The sequence below is a fragment of the Lygodium microphyllum genome, chromosome 7 (assembly GCF_053477565.2).
Source record: "Lygodium microphyllum isolate KBCC chromosome 7, Lygodium_microphyllum_v1.1.10, whole genome shotgun sequence".
Classification (NCBI taxonomy): domain Eukaryota; kingdom Viridiplantae; phylum Streptophyta; class Polypodiopsida; order Schizaeales; family Lygodiaceae; genus Lygodium; species Lygodium microphyllum.
The window spans coordinates 52,823,444-52,849,367 of record NC_141141.1 but is presented as its reverse complement, the minus strand read 5'-3'; the positions used below and the strand labels follow the sequence as shown (position 1 = coordinate 52,849,367).

General features: G+C 41.7%; 1 protein-coding gene across 1 annotated transcript in view; it reads right to left on the bottom strand.

Annotated features, from left to right (window-relative positions):
- The window catches only part of LOC148033444 (uncharacterized), a 49,789-nt gene extending 24,078 nt beyond the window's left edge, over positions 1-25,711 (bottom strand). The window contains exon 1 of the mRNA XM_087681369.1: positions 25,137-25,711. Within this exon, the coding sequence (XP_087537495.1) occupies positions 25,137-25,550 (414 nt within the window). The 5' untranslated portion in view covers positions 25,551-25,711. The remainder of the gene's footprint in view (positions 1-25,136) is intronic.
- Between the last annotated feature and the right edge of the window lie 213 nt (positions 25,712-25,924).

The window sequence follows — 25,924 nt, the reverse complement described above, 5'->3', positions numbered from 1 at the left end:
TTCAAAGGAGTCGGGTTCCACACCTGGCAAACCCGCATCAAGCTCATCTTGATGAAAAAGGGTCTCTGGGCCATCACAAATGGCAAAGAGAAGAAACCTCGGGACGCGGACCTTACAACTACTTGGCAAAAGAATGATGACAGAGCCCAGGCCATTATCAAACTGGAGCTAGACAACAGTTATATCCACCATGTGGATAACTGTGAGACCTCACAGGATACATGGAAAAGACTTGACACCCTGTTCGGTGCACAATCTAAATCATCAAAGTATGGTCTCCTGATTGAGTTCTTCAGGCTTGAAATAAAGTCCAGCACATCACTTGCCACACATCTTAATTACATGGAAGGACTCCTAACCCAACTTGCAGGAATCAACATTAAAATGGATGAAGATGTTTGCATCGGTGTTCTACTTAAAAGCTTGCCTCCTGAATATAATAATGTATCAACAACTTTAATCAACATGCCAAATCCTAAACTTGTTGATATCCAGGCATCACTGTTAGAAGAAGAAAAGAAGCTAAAAACTAAGGAAGAACCAAGTACCTCTACAGATGAGCATGCATTATATGTTGGCAACAGGTACAAAGGCAAGAAGGATCAGCTCTTCTGTGACTTCTGCAAAAGGACCGGACACACCGAGAAGTTCTGCCACGCAAGAAAGAGATCCCAAAAGGCCTATCTAGTCGCAGTCAAAGAAGAAGAAGAAAATGGAGCAAAGGAAGAAGAAGATGAAGATGAAGACCACCAGGATCGGAAGGACAAGACTCATCAGTCCTTCTACTCTCATAACTCTAATAGACTGTTTTAAAAGCCTTGTACTTCCTTGCCCTAATGCTTCCTGCCATAAGCTTTGTAAACTCCTTATGTAACTTGGCATTACAATCCCTGTACACTTTGTGAGGCCCCTGTTACAGCCTCTAGATGTCCACCATGTTTATGGTACCCACACTTAGCCTTTTCTGCGATAGCCTCTGGTGTTTTGCCATGTTTGTGGTATGCCCACACTTTGCAGGTGGTTCTCATTATAGCCTCTACACACTTTGTGCCTTTCTAGTTGTGATTGAGGAGGGGTGTTGAGAATCAGCAATCACACTCACTAAACAGTCTCTTTGTATGGAGCTTCAGGGTCAAGGATATGCAGGCTAACTTATCCCATATGCACAATGGTGCCTACTGCAGTTTCCTACTTTCCTATAAAGCATTGTACTTGCTTCCTTTCTTAATGCAATGATAGTACTCTTTTCTTATCAGTGAAGTGTCAATGTCATTGTCCACATACACAAGATTGTGTTTATGAGTCCAAGTCTCAATCTTGGAACCTAATTCACTTGTGTAACAAACAGTGTCTTTGTCTTCTCCATCATGAGTCCACACTTCTCATTTCATCCTCCATAGCTTCCGGTTTTGCCATGCTCTAGATCCCGCATTTCTCACAATTCTAACATCAATTGGGCTCTAAAATAACCTCTAAACAGTCCAGAATCAGAACTGATTTAATGTTGTTTCAGACACTTGCTTGGTGAGGTTACCACCCTCGCCTGTTCCTGCTTGTGGGCAACAAACAACTGCTCCTGTTCCTGGAGAAAAGAGGCTCTTGCCTCATGCAAAAACAGCATATTCCACACAGCTGTACCTGAATCAAAAGAAAGGCCCTTGATTCTGCAGCATAACCATACTGTCAGGGAGAGAAAGAGAGAGCATAGGAAGCAAACTCAGCCCTCTGTGCATCATAGACAAGGTAGACCAGCTCTCAAGAGCTCTCCATCTGCAGCAATCCATCTCCCCCTTCACAAAATGAGCCCCTTTTTGCCCAAAAACTGCACGCCAGCCCTCTTTAAAGAGGTAAGTGCACCAATTTGTGCCAAGTGGCAGCATTGGAAAATATTTCCCATATCAGCCCTCCGGTCTAAATTTCTCCATGCTCGGTGCAGAATTTGATCCCGGCACAGACCATAGGATTAATCTTCGTGCAAAAACGAAGATAATGACGCGAACAAATTTTGAGGTCCAAAAATAGTAACTCCCTAAATTTTAGGAGTTGCTTCCATTGCATCCCACTAGTCTTCTGACCATCTTTGTGGACTATGGCTACATCCAAATTTGTAATGTAGCTCAACTGAAAGTGAATTTTCACTAATGACTCCACATGGACTAATCTCTTGAAGATTTGTCCATCTTCACTTTGAACTAGTCTCTTCCAGGCTAGTTCTTCAACACACTTGTCCATATACACTTTCACAAGTCTCTTCCAGACTTGTCAATCTACAGTGCCATCGGTCTCTTCCAGACTTGTACTGGACCTTAACTGTCCAGTCTAGACTCACTAGACATTCCTGTCTGTTTCACATACTGGCCATGCAACTCAGGCGTTTAGATTTCAAGAGGGATCCTTCCAAAAAGAAAAACCAAATAAAATATGTAATAAAGAAATCAACAAAAAGGTAATAGTTGCCACAGTCTTGTGACATTATGATTCACGTCACTCCACTAGTGGCAATTGTTTCTTTCTTGGCTTGTCTTGCATATATTGGCTTAGCAAGAAACAGTTCACTGTTGCCACATCGTCATGTGAAGCTGAATACAAGGCAACTTTCACTACCACAGTTGAATGTGTATGGATTAGAAATCAACAAAAAGGTAATAGTTGTCACAGTCTTGTGACATTATGATTCACGTCACTCCACTAGTGGCAATTGTTTCTTTCTTGGCTCGTCTTGCATATCTTGGCTTAGCAAGCAACAGTCCACTGTTGCCACATCGTCATGTGAAGCTGAATACAAGGCAACTTTCACTACCACAGTTGAATGTGTATGGATTAGACGCTCGCTTGCTGATCTGGATGTATCTGTTACGGAGCCTACTCCTTTGTTCACTAACAGTCAGAGTGCCATTGTAGTGGCACGGAACCCAACGTTACATGCATGCACGAAACACATTGAGATACATTAGGCTACATGCAGGTGATATCAGCCTTGTCTATTATCCTACCACCAGTAATGTGGCAGACATCTTCACCAAAGCTCTTCCTCATGAAAAATTTGAAGCATTTCACCATGCTTTAAACTTGATCTCCTTTGGTGGCGGATGATCCTTGTACTCTTGATCACTCTTCACTCCAGGGGGGTTTATTGGGTATTTCACTCACGCCTCACTTACGCCTACGCTCACATCGGAGTATCGGTGATCAGTAGAACATTGCAGCACTTTTTACTCTCGGTAGGAGAGGTTTTTTTCCCTAGACTTATGGTATTATTTCGTATGTGCTTATGACACACACTTACGGGCACTTACCGTGTTCGCGTGTGAACACCCCCCTACAACCCTAAGGTTTAAGGGTTGTACCTTGTACTTTCAATTTACTCTCTTTCAGTCTATTGCATTAGGTGTCGTGCTTCACTCTCTACTGTCTATTGTTTTCTGTGCTGAGCTTTGATCCTACCTCCACTCTCACATTGACAACTTCAACTCCTGGGAGTTCATTACTACACCATGTTGAGAAACCAAGTCATTGAATACATTTTCCCTACTTCATTCCTATTTTGATTTCCATTTACAGCCCCAAAACAGCTTTATTTTGATCATTATGTAGTGTTGGGGCAACACCCGAGAGACTTTAGTGGGTGCCACATGAGACAATCTATGCCTATAAACACGGCACTAACTCCACCCATTCTTCATCCCACTCTTTCCAAAGATGTCCAAGAAGCACATATTTTGCTGCAATTTCAGTCCCAAGAGCTGATTACAGGATGTACATGAATCGAATCCGATACATATGCATAAATGATAGCTCCTACTTCAATAATACGTCACGGTAACACCCAAATGCAATAAACCAAGTGTTGTATGTACCACTATTTCACTGCATAATGAGCATTCAACAATACATGTACCAAGAGAAGCTGTCCTTTTACAACATTTAATACATCCTGATTCCAAATTTCTCCCACTCAGCAGTGAATCTGTTGTAATTTCATTGTCAATGCACAAATCGGCTCAAAATGCATCACCCATGCAAAAAGCCCCAAAATTTCAATTGCATTAATACATCATCCCGAGTGTCAAATACAGGCAAATGTTGCAGAAATTTCACAAATTCTCCAAAACCACCAAATTTCGGGGTCCAAATGTGCACAAATCACAGTGAAATTGGCTCAGCTGAGCAAAATTCCACTTCTATATGAAAAGCCCCAAATTTTTGAAGTAAATGCGCACAATGTCTACAATTTCTGGGTCAAATGTCACTGTTCTACATGACTAGCATCAAATCCATGAAAAGCCCCAAATTTTTAGGCATAAATCTGCACAGATCTAAGCATTGTGCTTACATGCACGAAGCCCTATCAGTGAGTAGGGGGCCTGGTTGCTGAAAATAATTTTTTTTAAAAACTGTCAAAAAATGGTTCGAATGTGTCGAATCAACCAGCCGTTGACTTGTGATGTGTCTCTTGTCGCCCGTCACGTGCTGGGATCGCGCCACTGGTCACCACTGACCTGTTCAACCTGCGTCTAGTGCCGACAGCTTGGAAAACGTTGTCGCCTAGTCAAAAATTGACCGCCGACTGGTCACACTTGCCTATCACCTGCAGAAAACACGACCTGCACTTCATCCTAGCATCTGTCTGGTCAAACTGACCACCAATTGATCTCGACTACCCATCGGCTCACACTCACATGCAGAGACTGACCCATCCAATGCTCCGGAAATGCACACTCTCTTGCCGAAGCTCTGATACCAATTTGAAGGGGTACGAGAAGAAGCACTCAAGTAGTGTGTGCATCAATCGAGGCATATTCAGCAGTGCAATGAGAGTGGAGATTCAAGAGATGGGTGTGTACCAGTCCAGAGAGAGTGGAGGCATATTCAGCAGTGCAGAGAGAGTGGAGATTCAAGAGATGGGTGTGTACCAGTGTGGTACACACGAAGAATAAAAGAATGTATTTATACTTAGGGTATGGTACACTTACACCTGCAAGGGTGTGCTCACATGTGCAAGTGAATATATACACAAGAATAGTGAAAGGGCCTTTACGCCCAACAGCTTCTGCATCCATCTCCACTTGGCGTTTTGCAGCCTACATCATGTAGCATTAGCCCTCCTCACCTCGCATCATCATCAAGCTTCATTTGCAACAAATTAAGCCGTTTACATCAGCTAGATGCCTAGCAATCGCCTTGATAGCAATCATCATCTCCAAGAGATTTTGGCATATCCTTCATCTTTGGCAGCTCTTAAGGACTACGCTTCGCTCCCTCTACAAATAGCTATCCTCTCGTTCACCATTCAGTATTACCTTTGATACCCTACTGCAAGAGGACTACATTTAGCTCCCTTCATTGTGCAGATTCCCTATATGTTTTGCCGTTGATTCAAACAGGACAATGCAATTATATTTAGGGCTTTGGCTCCGCTGTCTCAACTTGATTCACTTAGCATGATTCAATGATTCATCATTCATCTTCTTCTTCTTCTATGTTTTCAGAGTTTCTCTTCTCTCTTAATGTTTGTTGTACACACTATGTTTCTCCCTGCAAACCCTACTATCTCTCTAGTTTGCTTCCACATCAATAATATTTTGATATGGTATCAGAGCCAAAGGCGCTCAAAGAGCCAAAAAGATCCTCTGCATCCGAGAAGGCAAAGACAGGTTGTGAGAGCTAAAACATCTTCTAATTACCCCATTTTCATTGCATCATCGGGAGTTATCATTGGAGCCTCAACTACCTTCTTTGGCCCTCCCAATGGCATTTCCTTCGTCTTTAGATGTTCCAGAGTCCATGATCCATGAGTTTCTTGATTCCCTATCTTTGTCTAGGGGGGGATTCAAAGGGGACTCATCTCTCTTCTTCAAAGGGAGATCCCATTCCTTTGGCTTCAGAGGGGGTCCTTTCTCATCCTACGGTTCTTTACACACTTTGTAGACAAACCCTCATGAAATGTCCCCCTCGGATTCAACTTGCACATAAGGCACAACGCAAGCCAAACTAACAATAAAAGGGACTGGGCATCCGACTCACCTCCCAGACATAGAGCCAAACAAGCTTACCCCTACACCTAGGAGCTAGCAACACTCCGAGTCACGACTATATCCCAAGGGTTGCTATCTCATACCACCAGCCCATACCATCCCGATGTACAAATGTGTCAACCAATGGGCAAAGAGTCCCAAGAGTGGTGATCACACAATGAATGTGCCCAATAGGGCCTTGAGTTTGATTAAAATAAACTCGACTATCCTAACCCTGAAGTGTCCTTAGTGCATTCACACACTGTCATTTCGCAACCACTATGACCAATACCACTAGCACCCATCCGGATATGCAAGGACAGTACTTATCCCCTTGTGAATAATTGGTATCCTCAGCAGTATCCTCAAGGACAGAGGAAAACGACTCTTCAAATTAGCGTAATCCCCAAGTACCCTCCGCCTTCACACAGTTTTTCCACTTGAACAAATACTCGAGATAAATGGTCCGACAGGATCAATTAGTCTTAAGGTCAGGTTCAACTTGGACATAACAAGTAGTATCCTCAAGCCGCGAGACTTCCTCAATCAAAACAATCTAGTCACCTTGCCCCAATTGTTTTTTCAAACAACTCACATGGAATATAGGGTAAACTCATATTTCCGAAGGTAAGTCCAACTCATAGGATACACTACTTGTCTTCTTGGTAATCTGGAAAGAACCACAATACCTCGAAGATAATTTATAATTTATAACACTTGCCAACAATCATTGAATTGGAGTCTTTTGGGACTTTAAGGTAAACCCACATGCCTTCTTGGAGCCCTTTGGGAGTACAATATGGTTAGCATAAAACGTGGCACAAACCGGGGCTGTTTCAATACTTTCCCTAGCAATTGTCAACATCTCTTGTATATCGTGCAAAAAGTCAACTACAGACTACATTTTCACCCCCTAAGTTATGTAACAATCAATGGTTTGGTGTACATAAGCATAAATGGGCTATAACCAATAGCCAAATGCTTAGCACTGTTATAAGCAAACTCAATTGGAGGAAAGTAACACTCCCAATCAAATTGTCTACGAGAGACATATACGCATAGCATATCCTCCATGGTTTGATTCGTCCGTTCGGTCTATTTATCAATTTCAAGATATTCCTAGGACAACATGGACAATCAAGTCTCCAGTTTTTGGAAGACCATTTGCCAAAAATGGCCGGTGAACTTAAGATCCTGATCACTGCTAGGGTGTCCAGGGCTCGACGTATCATGACACAAGTAAAAAAGTTTATTGCAGATATTCTAATCATCGGCGGGCACACACACCTTATGAAACCATCCTTCTTAGATAGGGTGGTAATTCCTCATCAAACACTTAATTATAGCAATCAATAAATAACATAAACTGAAAATGCACAATTTACCTTAAAATTCTTGAACAGTAGACACCCTATTCATCCCAAACTTCGCATTTTTTTCGGTATTTCTTTAGCTTTGTTGACTAATGGATTGGGTACAAGCAAAGATTTCACAATCTCCTTGGCTGATCCAAAAGCCCCTTGCTGTAGATGCAATCAGCACACAAATTGGGCAAATTTCCCCTTGAATTTCACCAAGGACTTGCTCTAATTGGACCCCAACTAGCCAAATTCTGACCCAAATTCACAACGGATGGACTAGCATCTGAATTCCCTAATAATTTCACGAATTTCTGGTGCTAAATTCAATGTACAATGCCTTCTACTAATGGCACAGGTCTCGAGGTGGCTGCTAACCCTAATTTCTGCAAAAATTTAGGGTTTACAACAGAATTCCCTCTACTATCCACTAAATTCGACTAAGATCTACTCTAAATGCCTGAGATAAGCTGAGATCTTCTGAGAATTAACTAGAGGAGGTAAGTGAACACCAAAGATAGAAAATTCAGAGATTTCTCGCGGAGAAACCGTCTAATCTGCCTACTGTCTGTTTAAATCAGTAAGAAAAGCACTCACCTATAGTCTGGGAGCACCAAAATCCTATTACCAGCTAATTAATCATGTCATCAACCTCTAATGGACCTTCTCTTGCTGTGGCTATTAATGACTCCAAATGGTTGTCACCTACTATAATCTGTTGTTTTCTATTCAAAAAATGGACCAACAGCCTTCTCTCTCTCCTCCTCTAGCTAAAAACTAATCTGAATGGCTGCTGTTAGAATTTGCCAATTCTATGGGCAATGCCCAATATTTTAGTCTTTAGTTCTTTTTCAATTCTTAGTGTTGTGAACACAACTAAAGTTAATAAGTTGTTTCACCACTCTTAGAGTTAATCAACTCTAGTTGAGTTAAAGCTAGGTCTATCTTAGACGTATCTTGTACCTTTCATTCTCATTCTTTCAATTCAACAAGTACACTCTAGTCTTTTGCTTCAGCACTCTCATGGTCTCTCTTTTCTCTCCTCCATAGTTGGATGTCATTTTCCAACATTTGGTATCAAAGCACGTTCTACGTACGGATTCAGTACACATTTGTACTTTCTTATATATCTATGTAAAACTTAAAGAGGTACACTCGTCATTGTACCGAACATCAAATGTCATGCTCTCTCTCTCTCTCTCTCTCTCTCTCTCTCTCTCTCTCTCTCTCTCTCTCTCTCTCTCTCTCTCTCTCTCTCTCTCTCTCTCTCTCTCTTGTCAGAAAGCATTGCGTGTCTCAATCCTCGCGCTCTCTGTCATAACAAACTAGTATTAGAGCTGGCAAGGAGTGCACGCTTCTCGAGACAGCTTAGGAGTTCACGTTTCTCAAGGCATAGTTAGGTGTGAGCTGGGTGAGAAGGCAACTGCCAAGGCGACAGTAACTGTTGGAAAGCAGGCAGGCGTGACCAGCAAAAGGTGATGGGCAGTAGTCGACAGGTCTGTTGCGGGCGACAGGTTCGTTGTGTGTGACCAGGACAGGGCGAGCGCTGCAGGCGATCTCGTTGCAAGTGACCAGGCGACGATGGACAGAAGAGCAGACGTGACAGGTAGGACGCGACGGGTCTAGCGCGTGGCAGCCGCCAACTGCACGGTCGCATCCCAAGGTGGCGGGTCAATGGGCCCCCCCTCCCCCCCGGGTCATATTTTGCTCAAAAAATCAATTTTTACCCCCTTTCCTTTGCGGGCATTCGTGCGTGTAAGCACAGTTCAGGATTTTGGGCAGATTTATACCAACAATTTGGGGATATGTCTAGATTTGATACAAGCAAGACATAACAATGATATTTGTCTCAAAATTTGCAGAAATTTGTGACATTTTACCTTCAACATTTGGAGCTTTTCATGTACATGCAAGAATTGGGCTGAAATTTACTCAATTTCTCAACATTAATGCACATTGGAACCCGTGCAATTCGGGGCTTTTACTGTTTCGGTGAAATTTGTGCTTTTTGGACACCTAGCACTTGAAAATTTTGGGGGTTTTGCTGAAATTGCTCTATTTTGGTAAAATTGGCCTATTATATGCATATCAGAGACAATGCAAATGCATGGTTAATGCTTTGAGCACAAAAATTTTGGGGCTTTTGACTGCGCGTGTCAAATTTTGTGCGCGTGGGTGCATGTACAACAGAAATTGCAGCTAAAATTTGGGACTTCTCATGCAATTTGATGTATTTGTCGTTGGAACAACTGTAATCAGTTGTGGAGTGCTGTAGCACAAGGTTTAGTGCTTCTGAAATTTCTACTTTTACATGGTCATTTATTGCTGGTTGGTACTTGTTTGTACCTTGGTCACTTGTGTGACAGTTTGGGTCTACATTTGCTGAAAGTTTTTTGTCACATTTGGACTGAAAATCATGGCTGGCAGCAATGACAACAGTCATCTCATGCAGATTAAGAACCTTGAAGGAGCACATAACTTAGAGGTCCAAAACAGTGCCATAATATCCTGTTGCACAAGAAGCAGGCAAAGCCGATTAAGACCAAAGGGGCAAAGCTCGCAGATATGGAACAGGAAGACTGGGATGAGTTAAATGAGCTTGCATGCTCAACCATCGAGCTATCAATTTCTGATGCCTTGCTATTTAACATTGAAGGTTTGGATTCTGCCTATGCTATTTAGACTCGATTGGAAGAACTGTATGCACAGAAGAGTGCCGCAAGCAAAGTTTATTGGCTGAAAAAGCTTATGGATTTGCGTATGAAAGAGGGTACAGCAATGTCTACTTGCTTGAGTAAGTTTAACTCCATTTTCAGCCAGCTGGTTGCCATGAAGTTCTTGATTGATGAAGAATTTAAGGCTACGTTCCTGCTTTGCACCTTGCCAGAGAGTTGGGATACATTCAGGACTGCTATGAGCAATTCTAATGCAATCCTTATGTATGCTAATGTAGAGAGTGCTCTACTCATGGAAGAAATGAATCGGCAAAACAATGCATCCAGTAAGTCTTCCAGTGCTTTGCATACTAGGGGCAAATCCAATAGCAAGGAACACAGTAAATCACGTGGTAAAGATGTTGAATGCCATCATTGTGGCAAGAAGGGTCACTTTAAACGTGACTGTTACAAATGGAAGAAAGAGAAAGGAAAGGGAAAGAAGACAGATGATAGCAAGGAAGAGAAGAAAGAGAGTCAGCCTAAGAAGAGCAGTGTCAAAATTGAAGAGGTGAGTGTAGTCACTCATGACAATGACAGTGGGAATGACGTACTCTTTATCTCTTCACACTTTAGTATACATGCTTTACTTGCAGATACGGATGATGACATGCATACTTGGATTCTAGATACAGGTGCTTCCTTTCATGTCACCCCTAATCGTGAGTGGTTTACTGACTATACACGGGGCCAACATGGTGTTGTCCATCTTGGGGACAACTATGCATGTGACATTGTAGGTATTGGCATTGTGCAGTTACAGTTTCAGCATGGTTCTGTCCTCACACTTCAGCATGTACGGCATGTACTTCATCAACTCAATAAGAGCTTAATTAGCACAAGGCAGCTAGATGACAATGGATTTCATACCACCTTTGGTGATGGGAAATGGAAGATCTGTAAGGGATCTAGAGTGACTACCAAAGGTTGTAAAAGTGATACCTTGTATCCTCTCCATGTATCTAGTATGCGTGACCATGTTATTGCCGTGACCGAGCAGCCAATTGTTTCTTTGTGGCATGGCCGGTTGGGACACATGAGTCAAACTGGAATGAAAGTGCTTCCTCGTTTGGGTTACTTACCTTGTCTTTGTTATGCTGATTTTGAGCATTGTGATCATTGTGTTTATGGTAAACATACACAAACGTCTCATAAGAAGTCTCTTTCGCTGAAATCTCTTTCGCTGAAACCTTTGTCGATGATGCTACATGGAAGGTATGAGTTTACCCTATTTATAGCAAGAACGAAGTGCTTGACAAGTTTCAAAAATTATTGACATTGGTTAAGAATCAGACTGATAAGACACTTAAGTGTCTTCGCTCTGACAATGGTAGGGAATATGTGTCCAAGGCCTTTCAAGCATTTTGTGATAGAAAAGGGATAAAGAGGGAGCTCACTACCCCTCATAATCCACCCCAAAATGGAGTTGCAGAGCGTATGAATCGGACCATACACGATAAGGTCCGTACGATGCTGTCTCATGCTGCTTTACCTCATGGTTTTTGGGTAGAGGCTTTTATGAAAACCGTACACTTGATTAATCGGTCACCAAACAGGTCTTTGGGAGGGGGAGTTCCATAAGAAGCGTAGTCGGGAAAGCCACCATCATATGCACACTTGAAAGTGTTTAGTTGCGAAGCATTTGTGCACATACGTAAGGAAAAACGCAACAAACTTGAACCAAAGTCTTGTAAATGTATTTTCCTAGGATATGGTGATGAAGATGAAATGGAGTATAGATTATGGGATCCCGAGAAAAGGAAAATAGTACGCAGCAATGATGTTATCTTCCGAGAAGATTGCATGCATAAACAGTTCGAAAAGACTAAGGAGGTTGGTAGGGTTGTATTCCGAGAAGAAATACCTTTTGGACAACAAAATGTGCCCGTTGTACAGCAGCAAATACCTGCTGTAAATGAACCTGCAAATGCAAAAAATGACACTTTGGACTTGGTGCAATTACCTAAAGGGCCAAAAACCCTTCCATGCAAATGGGTTTACAAGATGAAGGTCACTTTTGGTTTCTCGCCAAAGTACAAAGCAAGATTGGTTGTGAAGGGGTACAAGCCAGAACATGGAGTTGACTTTGATGAGATCGTCTCTTCTATAGTCAAGATGACTACATTGAGAACCATTTTGAGCTTAGTTGCAGCTGAAGATAAGAAGCTCATACAGATGGATGTAAAGACTGCATTTTTACATGATAATCTGCATGAAGACATATATATGCAGCAACCTAAAGGGTTTGTGGTAAAAGGGAAAGAGAAAAAGGTATATAAGCTCAAAAGGAGTTTGTATAGACTAAAACAAGCACCAAGAGAATGGTATCATAAGTTTGATACATTTATGCAATTTCAAGATTTTCATAGAAATCAAGTGGATCACTACTTGTACACCAACAAGGCAGCAGATGGCAACCTGCTTATCTTGGTTTTGTAGGTAGATGATATGCTGATTGCTGACAGGGATACACATGTCTTGGGATTCACTGAAGCAAAGTCTTCATGGCAGCTTTGACATGAAGGATCTTGGTGATGCAAATCACATTCTTGGCACGCGAATACTCAAAGATAGGTCAAAAGGATTACTCTATCTATCTCAGCAAGAGTATATCTCCAAGGTTTTGCAGCGTTTCAATATGGAGGGGGGGAAATTTTTTGGGGTTCCATTGTCTCCATATGTGAAACTCGGTGCAGAGGACAGCCCTACAACTGATGATGAAAAGGCTGAAATGGCCAAGATACCATATGCTTCAGCTGTTGGCAGTTTGATGTATGCTATGGTTGCTACACGTCCTGACATTGCCTTTGTAGTGGAAGTGGTTAGCACACACATGGCAAACCCTAGTAAAAAGCATTAGGAAGCAATGAAAGGTATTATGAGATACCTCAAAGGCACAAAGGATCTGTGTATCTGCTTTGGAAAGCAAAAGGCATCTATCGTTGGATTTACAGATGCAGACTATGCTGGTCATGCGGACTGCAGAAAGTCCATTTCTAGGTATGTGTTTACCTTCACAGGAGGAGCCGTCTCTTGGATCTCCAAGCTACAAAAGTGTGTTGCATTGTCTACTACAAAGGCAGAGTATGTGGCTGCCACTGAGGCATGCAAGGAGACTTTATGGCTTTCACATCTAATGGGAGAGCTTGACATTATAGAGTTACCTGTTCTCCATTGTGATAGTCAGAGTGCTACCATGCTAGCATGGAATCCCGTCTTTCATACAAAGATGAAGCACGTACAGATGAAGTATCACTTCATTAGAGATATACTTAACAGCAAGAGCATTGAGCTTGTCAAGTGCATACAGATGATAATCCTGCAGATCTTCTCATGAAGGGTCTTCCAGCAGCATAGCAGTTTGCTCATTGCCGATAGATGATGGGAGTTGGATAGGTATATGTATTTCAGCTTTGTACATATCTAGACTTAGCTAATTCTTTTCTCCTCTTAAGACACATTGCCTTTAGGTGGGAGGTTGTTGGGAATAAAGGGCCATCGTGCCTTTTATATATGCTCAGGTGTGAACACACCCTTAGCACATTTGTACTTTCTTATATATCTATCTAAAACCTAAAGAGGTACACTCGTCATTGTACCAAGCATCGAGTGTCATGCTCACTCTCCTCTCTCTCTCTCTCTCTCTCTCTCTCTCTCTCTCTCTCTCTCTCTCTCTCTCTGTGCTGTGAGAAAGCATTGTGTTTTTAAAACTTTTCGTGCATTTGTGAGCACTCAGACAAATAGAAAGATGAAATGCTTGAGAACTGATAATGGGGGTGAGTTCACATCGACTAAATTCAAGTCCTTTTGTGACTTACATGGTATTAAGAGGGAGCTTATAGCCCCTTACAGCCCTTCTTCAAATGGGGTGGCTGAAAGATATAATAGGATTTTATGTGAAAGAGAGCGGTGCATACTATCCATTGCTAATCTCCCTCATGAATTTTGGGGAGAGGCAATCAAAACCACGGTTCACATTTGCAACCGCTCTCCAAACAGGTCCTTAAATAATGGCATCCCTGAGGAGATTTGGTCTGGCAAATCGGCCTCATATGACCATTTACGCAGATTTGGTTGTGATGCTTTTGTGCATGTTAGGGATGAGCTGAGAAACAAACTTAACCCAAAATCCACCAAAGGCATTTTCATGGACTATGGTGATGAGGGTGTGGTTACCTCAATCCAAGAAAATTATTCGCAACCATAATGTTGTGTTTAATGAGGCAAAATTGCCGAAAGGTACTTTAGCCTCTAATGAAGATATGAAAAAGGTGAAATTTCAGAGTTTGCAGCCACCTATTATTTTTGAAAATGAGCCTCATGGTGCTGTACCACAGGCTGAAACTGATAATCAGCCAGTTATTTTTGAGCCAGATAATGATGGACAGCAAATAGGAGCACAAGGAGGTCATGGACAGCAAGATAGGCTTGTTGATTATAAAAATGCAGGTGCTGGTAATGAAAATGAAGGTGCTGTACAGCATGAACAGCATGCTGAAAATGGCTTACAGCAACCAATAAATGCTGAAAGTAAGATACCTCTAGATGTAGACCCAATTCTTGAAAATGTTGATCATTGTGTACGCAGGTCTACATACGTAAGAAGGCAACCACATAGGTTTGAACCCTCCTTGCATTATGTAATGCTTACAGATGAGGGTGAGCCTCTTACATACAAAGAGGCCAAGTCATGCAAATTCAGTAGTAAGTGGGAGCTAGCTATGCAGGAAGAGATTAAATCTCTATATGCAAATGATACTTGGGATCTTGTGTCGTTGCCCAAAGGAAGGAAGCCTCTTCCAAACAAATGGGTTTACAAAGTAAAGACAGTTGATGGAAAACCCAAGTACAAGGCAAGACTGGTTGCTAAAGGGTATGCACAGAAGAAAGGGATTGTCTTTCAAGAGGTCTTCTTACCTGTTGTGAAGATGACCACTCTATGTGTGCTTTTTGCTCTCACTACTGTATTGGACTTAGAGCTGTACCAAATGGATGTAAAAACAACTTTCTTGCATGGTGACATTGATGAGGAAATCTACATGAAACAGCCCGAGGGCTTTGTAGTTCCTGAAAAAGAGCAAATGGTGTGTAAACTAAAACGCAGCCTGTATGGGCTGAAGCAAGCACCATGGCATTGGTACAAAAAGTTTGACACCTTTATGCTATCTGATGAGTTTACACGTAGCCATGTAGATCATTGCTTGTACATGAAAAAGGATACAGATGGCAGCCCCATCATACTTATTTTGTATGTGGATGATATGGTACTAGCTGGGAAAAGGAAGACTAGCTTGGATGCTCTCAAAAATCAGCTAAAATCAGCCTTCTCCAAGAAAGATTTAGGGAATGTAGAGCATATTTTGGGTATGAGGATTCGTAGAGATAGAATGCAGAAATTGCTGTTTTTATCTCAAGAAAAGTACATTGGAAAGGTACTGGACAAATTTAACATGGCTGAAGCTAAGCCTTTTGGGGTACCCTTATCTCCTTATCTCAAGCTTAGCAAAGCCAACAGCCCGAAAGATGACATGGAAGCAAATGCTATAAAGGGAGTTCCTTATGCATCAGCTTGTGGCTCTCTTATGTATGCTATGGTTGCTACTCGTCCAGACATTGCTCATGCAGTGGGAGTTGTTAGCAAGTTTATGCCAAATCCTGGCAAAGCACATTGGGAGGCTGTCAAGTGTATTCTTCGATACCTTAAGGGTATACAAAGAAAAGTATTTGCTATGGGCAGGATACACTTGGTTTGCAGGGTTATTGTGATGCAGACATGGCAGGTGATTTAGACACTCGTAGATCCACCAGCGGGTAGGTCTTTATAGTTGCTGGTGGGGTTGTTTCTTGGTGTTCCAGGTTGCAGAACATTGTTGCACTAATTACCACTGAAGCTGAATACATATCAGCTACTAAAGCTTCTAAGGAAGCTATATGGTTGAGCAGACTTGCACAGGATCTCGGCATATCTAAGGGTACTGCACAGTGTTGTGTATATGGCTAAGAATGCCATGTATCATTCACGCACAAAGCATATAGATGTGCGATATCATTTCATCAAACAAATTCTGAAAGATAGTCAACTCACACATTGACGAAGATTAAAACACAAGACACCCCTACAAATGTTTTCACTAAAAGTCTAAGCAAAGCTCAGCACGAGCATTGCATACGACAAGTGGGAGTCAGTTAGCTAGAGGTTCACATCGGACCTTTAAGTGGGAGGTTGTTGGGATAAAGGCCCGCTTTAAACCCCCCCGTATATAGTACACGCACATTGTACATGTGAATGCATCCTTTACGTGCCCTAAGTATAAATACATTTTATTCTTTGTGTACCAACACATTGTTTGTACACTCTTATCAAATCGTACTTTCTCTTTGCTCACTCTCTCTCCAGCCGTCACACTCTCTCTCGCTCACTCCTGCTTGACTTTCATCTCTCTCGGCTGTGCTCTTCACTCAACATCTGTGACCACTCAAACAAGTAGAAAGCCGAAATACTTAAGAATTGATAATGGGGGTGAGTTCACATGTACTGAATTCAAGTCCTTTTGTGACTTGCATGGTATTAAGAGGGAGCTTACAACTCCTTACAGTCCTTCAAATGGGATGGTTGAAAGATATAATAGGACTTTATGTGAAAAAGTACGGTGTATGCTGTCCACTGCTAATCTCCCTCATGAATTTTGGGGAGAGGCACTCAAAACCGCGGTTCACATTTGCAACCGCTCTCCAAACAGGTCCTTAAATAATGGCATCCCTGAGGAGATTTGGTCTGGCAAATCAGCCTCATATGACCATTTACGCATATTTGGTTGTAATAAGTTTGTGCATGTTAGAGATGAGCTGAGGAACAAACTTGACCCAAAATCCACCAAAGGTATTTTCATGAGCTATGGTGATGAGAGTGAATTTGGCTACAGAGTGTGGTTACCTCAGTCCAAGAAAATTATTCGCAACCGTAATGTTGTGTCATTATGTGATGCTTACAAATGAGGGTGAGCCTCTTACATACAAAGAGGCCAAGTCATGCGAATTCAGCGATAAGTGGAAGCTAGCTATACAGGAAGAGATTAAATCTCTATATGCAATGATACTTGGGATCTTGTGTCGTTGCCCAAAGGAAGGAAGCCTCTTCCAAACAAATGGGCTTACAAAGTAAAGACAGTTGATGGGAAACCCAAGTACAAGGCAAGACTGGTTGCTAAAGGGTATGCATAGAAGGAAGGGATTGACTTTCAAGAGATCTTCTCACCTGTTGTGAAGATGACCACTCTACGTGTGCTTTTTGCTCTTACTGCTGTATTGGACTTAGAGCTGTATCAAATGGATATAAAAACAACTTTCTTGAATGGTGACATTGATGAGGAAATCTACATGAAACAGCCTGAGGGCTTTGTAGTTCCTGAAAAAGAGCAGATGGTGTGTAAACTAAAACGCAGCCTGTATGGGTTGAAGCTGGTGCACAAATCGGATGTCGTATGCATACATAGCGAGCGTCGGAAGGAGCGAGCGTCGGAAGGTCCCCAAGAACAAAAAACTCTACTTTAAGCTCAAAATCCAAGAGAATAGACTTGCACGACATGAAGCAAAAAGACCAATTGGGTACAATCTCCCCCCATAGCTTGTGTGAGCACTTCACAAAGCATGTATTTAATAAAATAGCCCAAATTTACAATTAGCATGCTTTAGCTTTTGTGTTTGCTTTTGTTCAAATAAAGAATAAAGCGGTTGGGCGTCCCAAGAGTCGGGCTGTGCCCAAATACAATGACCAATAATGAATATTTAAACCGTGTGCCCATGCGCATACAAAATAATAAATATATGTCAAATGCTTCAATAAATAACCGCGTCAAAATAAATATTAGCCCCACATCTAAGACGCACATCCATCAAAAATGATAATTTCTTCTAAATAACTTGAATATACGCTATCGCCTAGTGCTTCCCAATGCCACCGTTGCCTGCTCTACATATCAACTGAAGCATTCACAATTGTTAGAAAATAATAAAATTAAACCGACAAAAGTGAATACCTAGCAGTCTTCAGCTACAAAATAAATAAATAGGTTGGAACTCTGTCCTAACCTTAATTTAATATGAGTGCGCACTCTAAACTCATAAACGTCGATTAATTTAAATATGTATTTTGCGGAATCACCCACTATGGAATCACCCACTTGCACATTAAATTAACGTGATGCCCAAAAATGACAGGCGTCCCCGTCAACTTTTCGCACAAGGAATCCACCTTGTGTATGAGCCCCGGCAAATAAATATAATTTTACGGAATCCACCGTGGAATATGTCTCCTGGCATCAAAAGCAAGCACCATGGCAATGGTATAAAAAGTGTGACACTTTTATGCTATCTCATGAGTTTACACGCAGCCATGTAGATCATTGTTTGTACATGAAAAAGGATACAGATGATAGCCCCATCATACCTTGTTTTGTATGTGGATGATATGTTGCTAGCTGGGAGAAGAAAGACTAGCTTGGATGCTCTCAAAAATCAGCTGAAATCAACTTTCTCCATGAAAGATTTGGGGAATGCAAAGCACATTTTGGACATGAGGATTCACAAAGATAAAATGCAGAAATTGTTGTTTTTATCTCAAGGGTACTGGACAAATTTAACATAGCTGAAGCTAAGCCTTTTGGGGTACCCTTACCTCCTTACCTTAAGCTTAGTAAAGCCAACAGCCCAAAGGATGACGTGGATGCAAATGCTATGAAAGGAGTCCCTTATGCATCAGCTTGTGGCTTTTTTATGTATGCTATGGTTGCTACTTGTCCAGACATTGCTCATGCAGTGGGTGTAAGGTGCCCGTGGCTGTCCAGGCACGCTTTTAGCAGTCTATTGAGAAACGAATCTAAGTGTCGCTGCCCAGCACTCCCATGGAATGTTCTGAGTTTTGTCACCTAGGGTTTTCCGAATTCCCCTCCCAACAGAACGTTCACAGCCGAACCCACTAGGATCGACCTGAAATTTGGGCTCCTAGTGGCCAAGGTCTCCTAACAGCATTCTAGCATCGGATCCTAGACATCCTACTTTACGCAGAGATACCCAAGCCGAAGCAGACCCATGCCGCACCTGGTTCAAAGAGAATGGCAAACGAGAGGGATGCGCTACTCAACCTCTCTGCCCGTAGGACATAGTCGCATTCCAGTCCCCTAAAACGGCATGAGTCGGATTGTAACCTAACAATACCTAAAGGTCGAACGACGGTAAAATCTTGTGAAAAGCCTCCCAGTTCTCTAGGACCACCCTGCCGTAAGACAAATCCGTCGGGGATTCCACCCACCCGCTTCCCTTAATAGCTTTAGTTTTCTAATTAGGTTCTACCACATTTATGTGTGACACTTAAAGTCAACTTCATTAATTAAGCCTTTTAGGCAACATAGTTCGTTCGCATAACTTATAGCACAAACACGAAAACAGAGCAAGCAAATCTATTGACAAACAAGTTCCTTAACTTATCTTCAAGTTAATCTTTGTCTCCCGCCCATACAAGAGAAATTATGTATCCCTTCTGTCCAACAGAAATATTCTTTCTGCCCTGCAGAAGTAACTGGTCCAAATCACATGGCACCACAAATTCAATCATTTATCTAGAATAGGATCTCCCAACATGCCCAGACGTTGAAAGCCATGAAGATTTTCAACTCCATTCTAGACCTAGCAAGGGGTGTCCAGAGCTCCACCTAACCCGCAAGTTGTCTAGGAGCGAAACATCATTCCCGTGGTTGGCCTTTTCACCACTCGACCTTCAGCCCATGAATCGAGCAGTGCCCTCTCGGGTTAATCCGCGGTGCGATCATGGAGGTGATCCACCCGTGCAATATATCCTTCATTAATTAAATCCTTTAAGAATCCAACACAACAAGGCATTCAGCCCTAATATCAATTTCTAGGGAAACGTTCATTTATCTTCATAGCAACTTGTCATCACAGACCCTTGTCATGCATTTAGCATAAATCACAAGAACTTGGAACAATCATCCAACAACTAGTTGAATGTAAAAGCATTTAGGATGTTGTTCGATTAACCAACAAAAAAACCAATCGTATTCTTTACAAACAATGCAAAAATAATTGCGATAATATTTCCATCGCATATTTGCTCTTCCCCTTGGGATCAAAGAGCGATTCTATGTAAAATTTACTTAACTCTTGTATGCACAATTTTTAATGTCATGATTATGCCATCCATAACCCCTAACCAATTCTTCCTTGTAATTGCTCTATCAACGAATAAGCCATATGCAACTAGGTGCAATTAACTTTCCTTAATACATGCACTTTGCAAGCTCGATCTTTTGAATACGTAAGATGAAATGATCTATACTCGTGCATCATAGTATGGGGCCTGACGTATCTCATATGAGAATCAAAACAAGCATCTATCAATTTGGAAATACATTACTTACGACCAGTACCACAATTGGATTGACGAGGATGCCTTCGTCTGAAGCTTCGTTGTTGGTTATGGGATTGCCATCCGCACATGGGCCATCGTTCGCAAGTAGACACAAGAGATTAAGAAGGCAGAATAGATTCGAGATGGGAGAGTGTAAGAGAAGATGGTTAAGTCGAGGATCGAGATAGAGGGAATTAAGATAACTCTTTCCCTTGCAGTCTCTCGGGGTAACTACTCTCTCTCTCAAGCTCTTTCACAATCTCTTGGAGGGATATCCTTCTCTCTACCTCTCTCTCGCAGCCTCTCGGGGTCTCCTTATGCTTCTTGTGCCTCTCCATGCCTTATATTCTTATGCCTCCCCATGCCTCATATTTATAGTGAATTAGAGAAGAGGCTTGTGGCTGAAAAGATGAGCTCTTTGTGGAGAGGGATCTTGGAAAATCAGTGATCTGATGCTCAGATCATAAATCTGATGGTTCCATTGGCTCCGAAAGGGGGGTAAAACCCCAAGACACTTCATTAAAAAGATCTCAGTTCACTCGTTCTTTTCTCTATTCAAAGTGTTGTTTTCTGTCTGTAGACTACGATCGCAGTGCGCACGATTTCGCAAATCCCTCTCTTTATTTTTTCTTTTGATAAAATCTCTAAAACTAACTTAAACATCACTTGTCTTTTCTTTTAAATGACATCCAGTTTTAGAAATCTCCATTTCTTTTTAGGATAATATCTAAAATATCTAAAATATTCTAGTCTTGTCCAAAAATCTAATATTTTTAGACCATCCTTACTATACACATTAACATTAGTGATTAATCTAGCTCATCTCTCTTATTCATGTTGTAACTTTCGTGAAGGGTGGCTATGGTTCTTATCAATCCGAGAAAAATATCGGATTTATGACTCTCGATTTTTTTTAACATATATTTTTAATTAAATAAAAATCATTAATTATTAACGTTAGTTTTTTTTCTTTTCTTTAGTTAGTCTTTAGATAGTAATCTTACTAACTTATTAATTGACTAACTAACTTTCAAACTAACCAACTAACTTTTATTGTGTGGAAATATTATAGTGAGAGTTGTTAGCAAGTTTATGTCAAATCCTGGCAAAATACATTGGGAGGCTGTCAAGTGCATAATGATTCATGCCACCCAATTTCACACATTGAAAAGGTTCCCTTGTCCTTGCGTGATGGCCCTTGCCACTCTTTTTCTCTTTATTATCATCACTTTTGGTGGACTTTTACATTGGCAAAGAATGCAATATCTCTACTAATGCTTCCTTCTTAGGGCTTCAAACCACAACTCCTCCATTAGTAATGCGCAAAATTCATCAAACATCCATGCTTGAGGTCTCACTTGAGTGTTAATTTTACAACCAACCCATTAAACTTTTGTAGACATACCCAAAGACATTACCAATCTAGCTCCTAAATTGTATCTCAACGCCAACTATTTAGCTCCACAAATTCTAAACCAAGTGATTAATGCTTTTGTCATCTCTCCTTCAACAAACTTCTTTCTTGCCAACTAATTCTCTATGTTTCAAATCCTTATTTGGTTTTGCAATTTGTACTAAGTCTAATGCCTTGGTTGTATATTGAATTAAGATCAAACCATTGTCAAAAGTGCTTGTAACTAAGGAACACGATGTACCTACATTCCTTTATTTCCAAGCTTGTAGTAGATCAATGTTTTGAGGAACTATTATGCTTGGATTTGATGGCTCGCTAGTAAACTATGGTTTTGGGTCAATCCCCGACAGTATCTCCAAAAGTTCAAAAATTTCAAGGATACTTGTAATTTTGAACTTCCGTAGACCACCTAACTTGTCTTCATGACATTGAGGACCAGTCCTCAATGTCAAAATCACCAATACAACAGCACTACTTCTTGATGCGCTAGAACACTTCTTGATTTGTTGGAACCAATTTCTAATGTGCCAAAACCACTTCTTGATATAGATATCACTCCTTTTTGCTATTAAAGCCCTCACTCTCTTGTACTCTTCAATCCTTAGAGCCCCCTAGGCTTTGATATCATGTAAAATTGCATGGCACAGAGAACAAAATCTAAGCAAGAATTAAAACACACAACATATTAGAGAAGAATTCAGATTGCATTATTTGCAACCAAAGCAATACAATGATGGTTTTGTCCACCCATGCACTTCTCCAATGAAGCTCAGATGGAGATCTAGACACATTCTAAGTGAAATCCTTAAAGCTTGCTAGATGATGATGCTTGACTGGGTGCATAAATCATCCTTTTACAGGTGCCAAGGGCAAAGTATTCTAGAGATGTTCTAGAGTATTTCCTCTAGGATTGTTCTAGAATGTTTCTTGTAGGAATGTTTTAGAATGTGCCTTTTGGCAACATCCTAGAATTCCCCCTTCAGGAATGTTCTAGAATGTTCCTTCTAGGAATATCCTAGGAACATTCCAAGAATCTACCCTTATGAAATATTTCCTAGACCCAAAATAGGGACCCGCCACTTGATGTAGTGTGGCTTGAGTTCCTACTTCATTAATTGCTCTATCTAACATGTAAGCTAGACCCACATAGATCATATTTTTACCACTTGGTCATGTAGGCCTCATCTTACAGCAAAGTAAGGACCCAATCAATGTTTGGGCTATCACATGGCTTCTCCTCATAATGGGGGCCTCACAACTTTGAGCACCATGGAGCATTGGTGGCACCATACAAGGATGTGGCATTGAGCATATCTAACACAACATGCCTTTCGTTCTTTAGGCAAAACAAGAAATGACCAACATTAATTAGATCAGCCAACAATCAAGCAACCAATACAGGACACAAATTAAGGCTTGGGCCCCCACAAACATGTGAAATTGTATATTATCTCAGAAGAGGTACTGCCTAGCATCAACTAAGGTCATTTAATGTGCTTTTGCTACTGACAGTATTATTTGTGTTGGGCTGACATCAGATTCTGCCACCTCAGCCAACTAAGGCATTTTGCCAGTGTTTTTTGTCAGTTCGGGCTGCTAACAGCCTTCCAATCAGGTCCATATATTGGCATTTCAGCACACGGTACAGTTTCATACCTAGACCAATGTTTCCATCACCTAAGGTAACTTTCTACTGCTCCTTTTGGTACCAGAATAGCTGCATTTTCAGCAAAGGAGATGCAGACAGGTTCATATTCTGGTGGACAGCCACCAGGAACAGCTGCAATTGGTGGAAAGCCACCTATTGTAGCATTTCAGGCAACACATGGACAACATATATAAGCCACATTCGCATCCAAAGGAGATGTATTTGCATGGCAGTATGCAGTAAAGATCAATGTTCAGCCAAGCAGGACAGACTTGCAAATTTTTCACAGGGCACATGCAGGAAATACTTATGTTTTCATACAGCCAAGCTGGGACAGAATTGCATTCTTTCATGGGGAGCAAGCTTAGACTCTTGGTGGACATCCTACAGTGTGTTGCAAGTATTGAATCTGCATTTTTCTGCCCAGGAACACCAGAGTTGCATTTGCTGTCCTACTGGGGTACCTCCACAGCCTGGACATCTCATGTTTTTCCTCTATGGCATCAACCACCTCTACCTCCATGATGGCAATGATTTGTTTGGACGGGACGCATACTACAGCCTTATAGGTTAGCTATACACCTCGAAGAAATTCCCACCCTCCCTCCATCACGCAATAGATTACCACTTATAGGTTAGCTACCACTTAGGTTGATCGGCAAGTCTTTCTAGTGATTGGGGATTTGATGAAGTGCAATATACTATCTTGCATCACATTCCTAACCAACTATGTTTGTGCTCGAAACTATGCTTTATAGGGAATAGAATGGAAAATCCAATAAGGATAGTGGAATAGAAAAGCCAAGAAGGATATACGAAGTATCAACACGGAGTTTGAAAGTTCGTTGCCTGAAATAATTGTTGGGAATATACTATGCTGCTCATAAGCAGCAAATTACTGTTCAAATGAGCTTCTCCGTACCAAAAGCAATGTCCGCAGACCACAGCCACAGAAGTCCCAATCTCCAACTCCATCTACAACCCGCATAGTTGCATCCACACGACCTTAAATAGATTGCCATGTTAAGGTTCCTCCATGACACACATTACCTCTTGTGTAGCTTCAAAGAGAAACTTTCAGTTGTCAATATGACGGTTTTATTTTAGGGACGCCATGCATGCACGAAGATCATGCCATGGATTTCATCGTTTGCAAATGGTAACCACATTTCCTGAGTAAAGAGTTTTGCATAAATACTCCAACCGTGTCCAATTGTTTAAATGCCATCCTCACTTTCCCAGGTATCTTAAATTATCATATCCCTTCGATCTGTATCGCAAATCCATTCCCTGAATCTCCACTCTGAGAGGAGGACTATTTTGCAATAATGGTTCAGTCTTTCTATTTTCAAGGCCAAAATAGCACAACTATGATCAACCTTTCACGCAATCATACTTGTTATGACACGCAAGCTCAAATTTAAAACTGGCAATTGGAAGAGAGATCACGATTGATCTCCAAGAAGCCATTTCGTTACAAAAAACCGACGAAATATCACTCTGTGCATTGCCTCGGTGAGAACTTGTGGACTATAATCAACATTTTGGACGTGGAAGGGACTGACCTTGAGTCTTTGGCAAAGCATTAGGAAATCTATGGCGGAAGCGGCTCGATGGTGGCTGCTGCTGCAGGTGCTGGAAGCTGCAGCGTCGGAGGCAGCCATGATGGGAGAGCAGTGGCCCCTGGAGGGATGACCAGTGCTGTTGGAGGCAGAGAGGGAGGGGGAGGTGCGGGAAGGGAGGGAGCAGCTGAGAGAGGGTATGGCTGCAGCTGCAGAAGAAGAGGTGGAGGAGGAGGAGGCGGAGGGGGAGGGGGAGGGGGAGGAAGAGGCGGAGGAGGTGGATGCGGAGGCGGAGGGCGCGAATTGTGTCGCGAATGAGGAAGAGGACGACAGCAGGGAGGCCGCTGGCCCGGCCTCCATCGCCCGCCTGGCCCCTTTCTGGAGCAGATTCTTCTTGCAGGGGTTCAAGAATATCATGGGTGGCGGGGGAGCTGAGAGAGAGAGCGAGATAAAAGAGAGAGTTTTTCAATTTATCGGCCACTCGTGTGTCGCTTCTTTCTGCTGCAGACTCCCTCGCATCTCTTGTGTTTAGCGCATGCTTCCGTCGTTACATCAAAACGATCTGACACGCCGCGCGAGAGAGAGTGTGTATATGTGCTCTTTTGCTATTAGTATATGTGCTCTTTTGCTATACTCTAATAGCAAAAGAGCACATATACACACTCTCTCTTTATATTAAGCAAAGATTAGGATAATCTAAATAATGTTTATATCTATTAGATAATTTAACACAGGCATCCCTTGTGCACTTTGCACGTTTGGAATGTTATACCATTTCACGACAGCTTTGC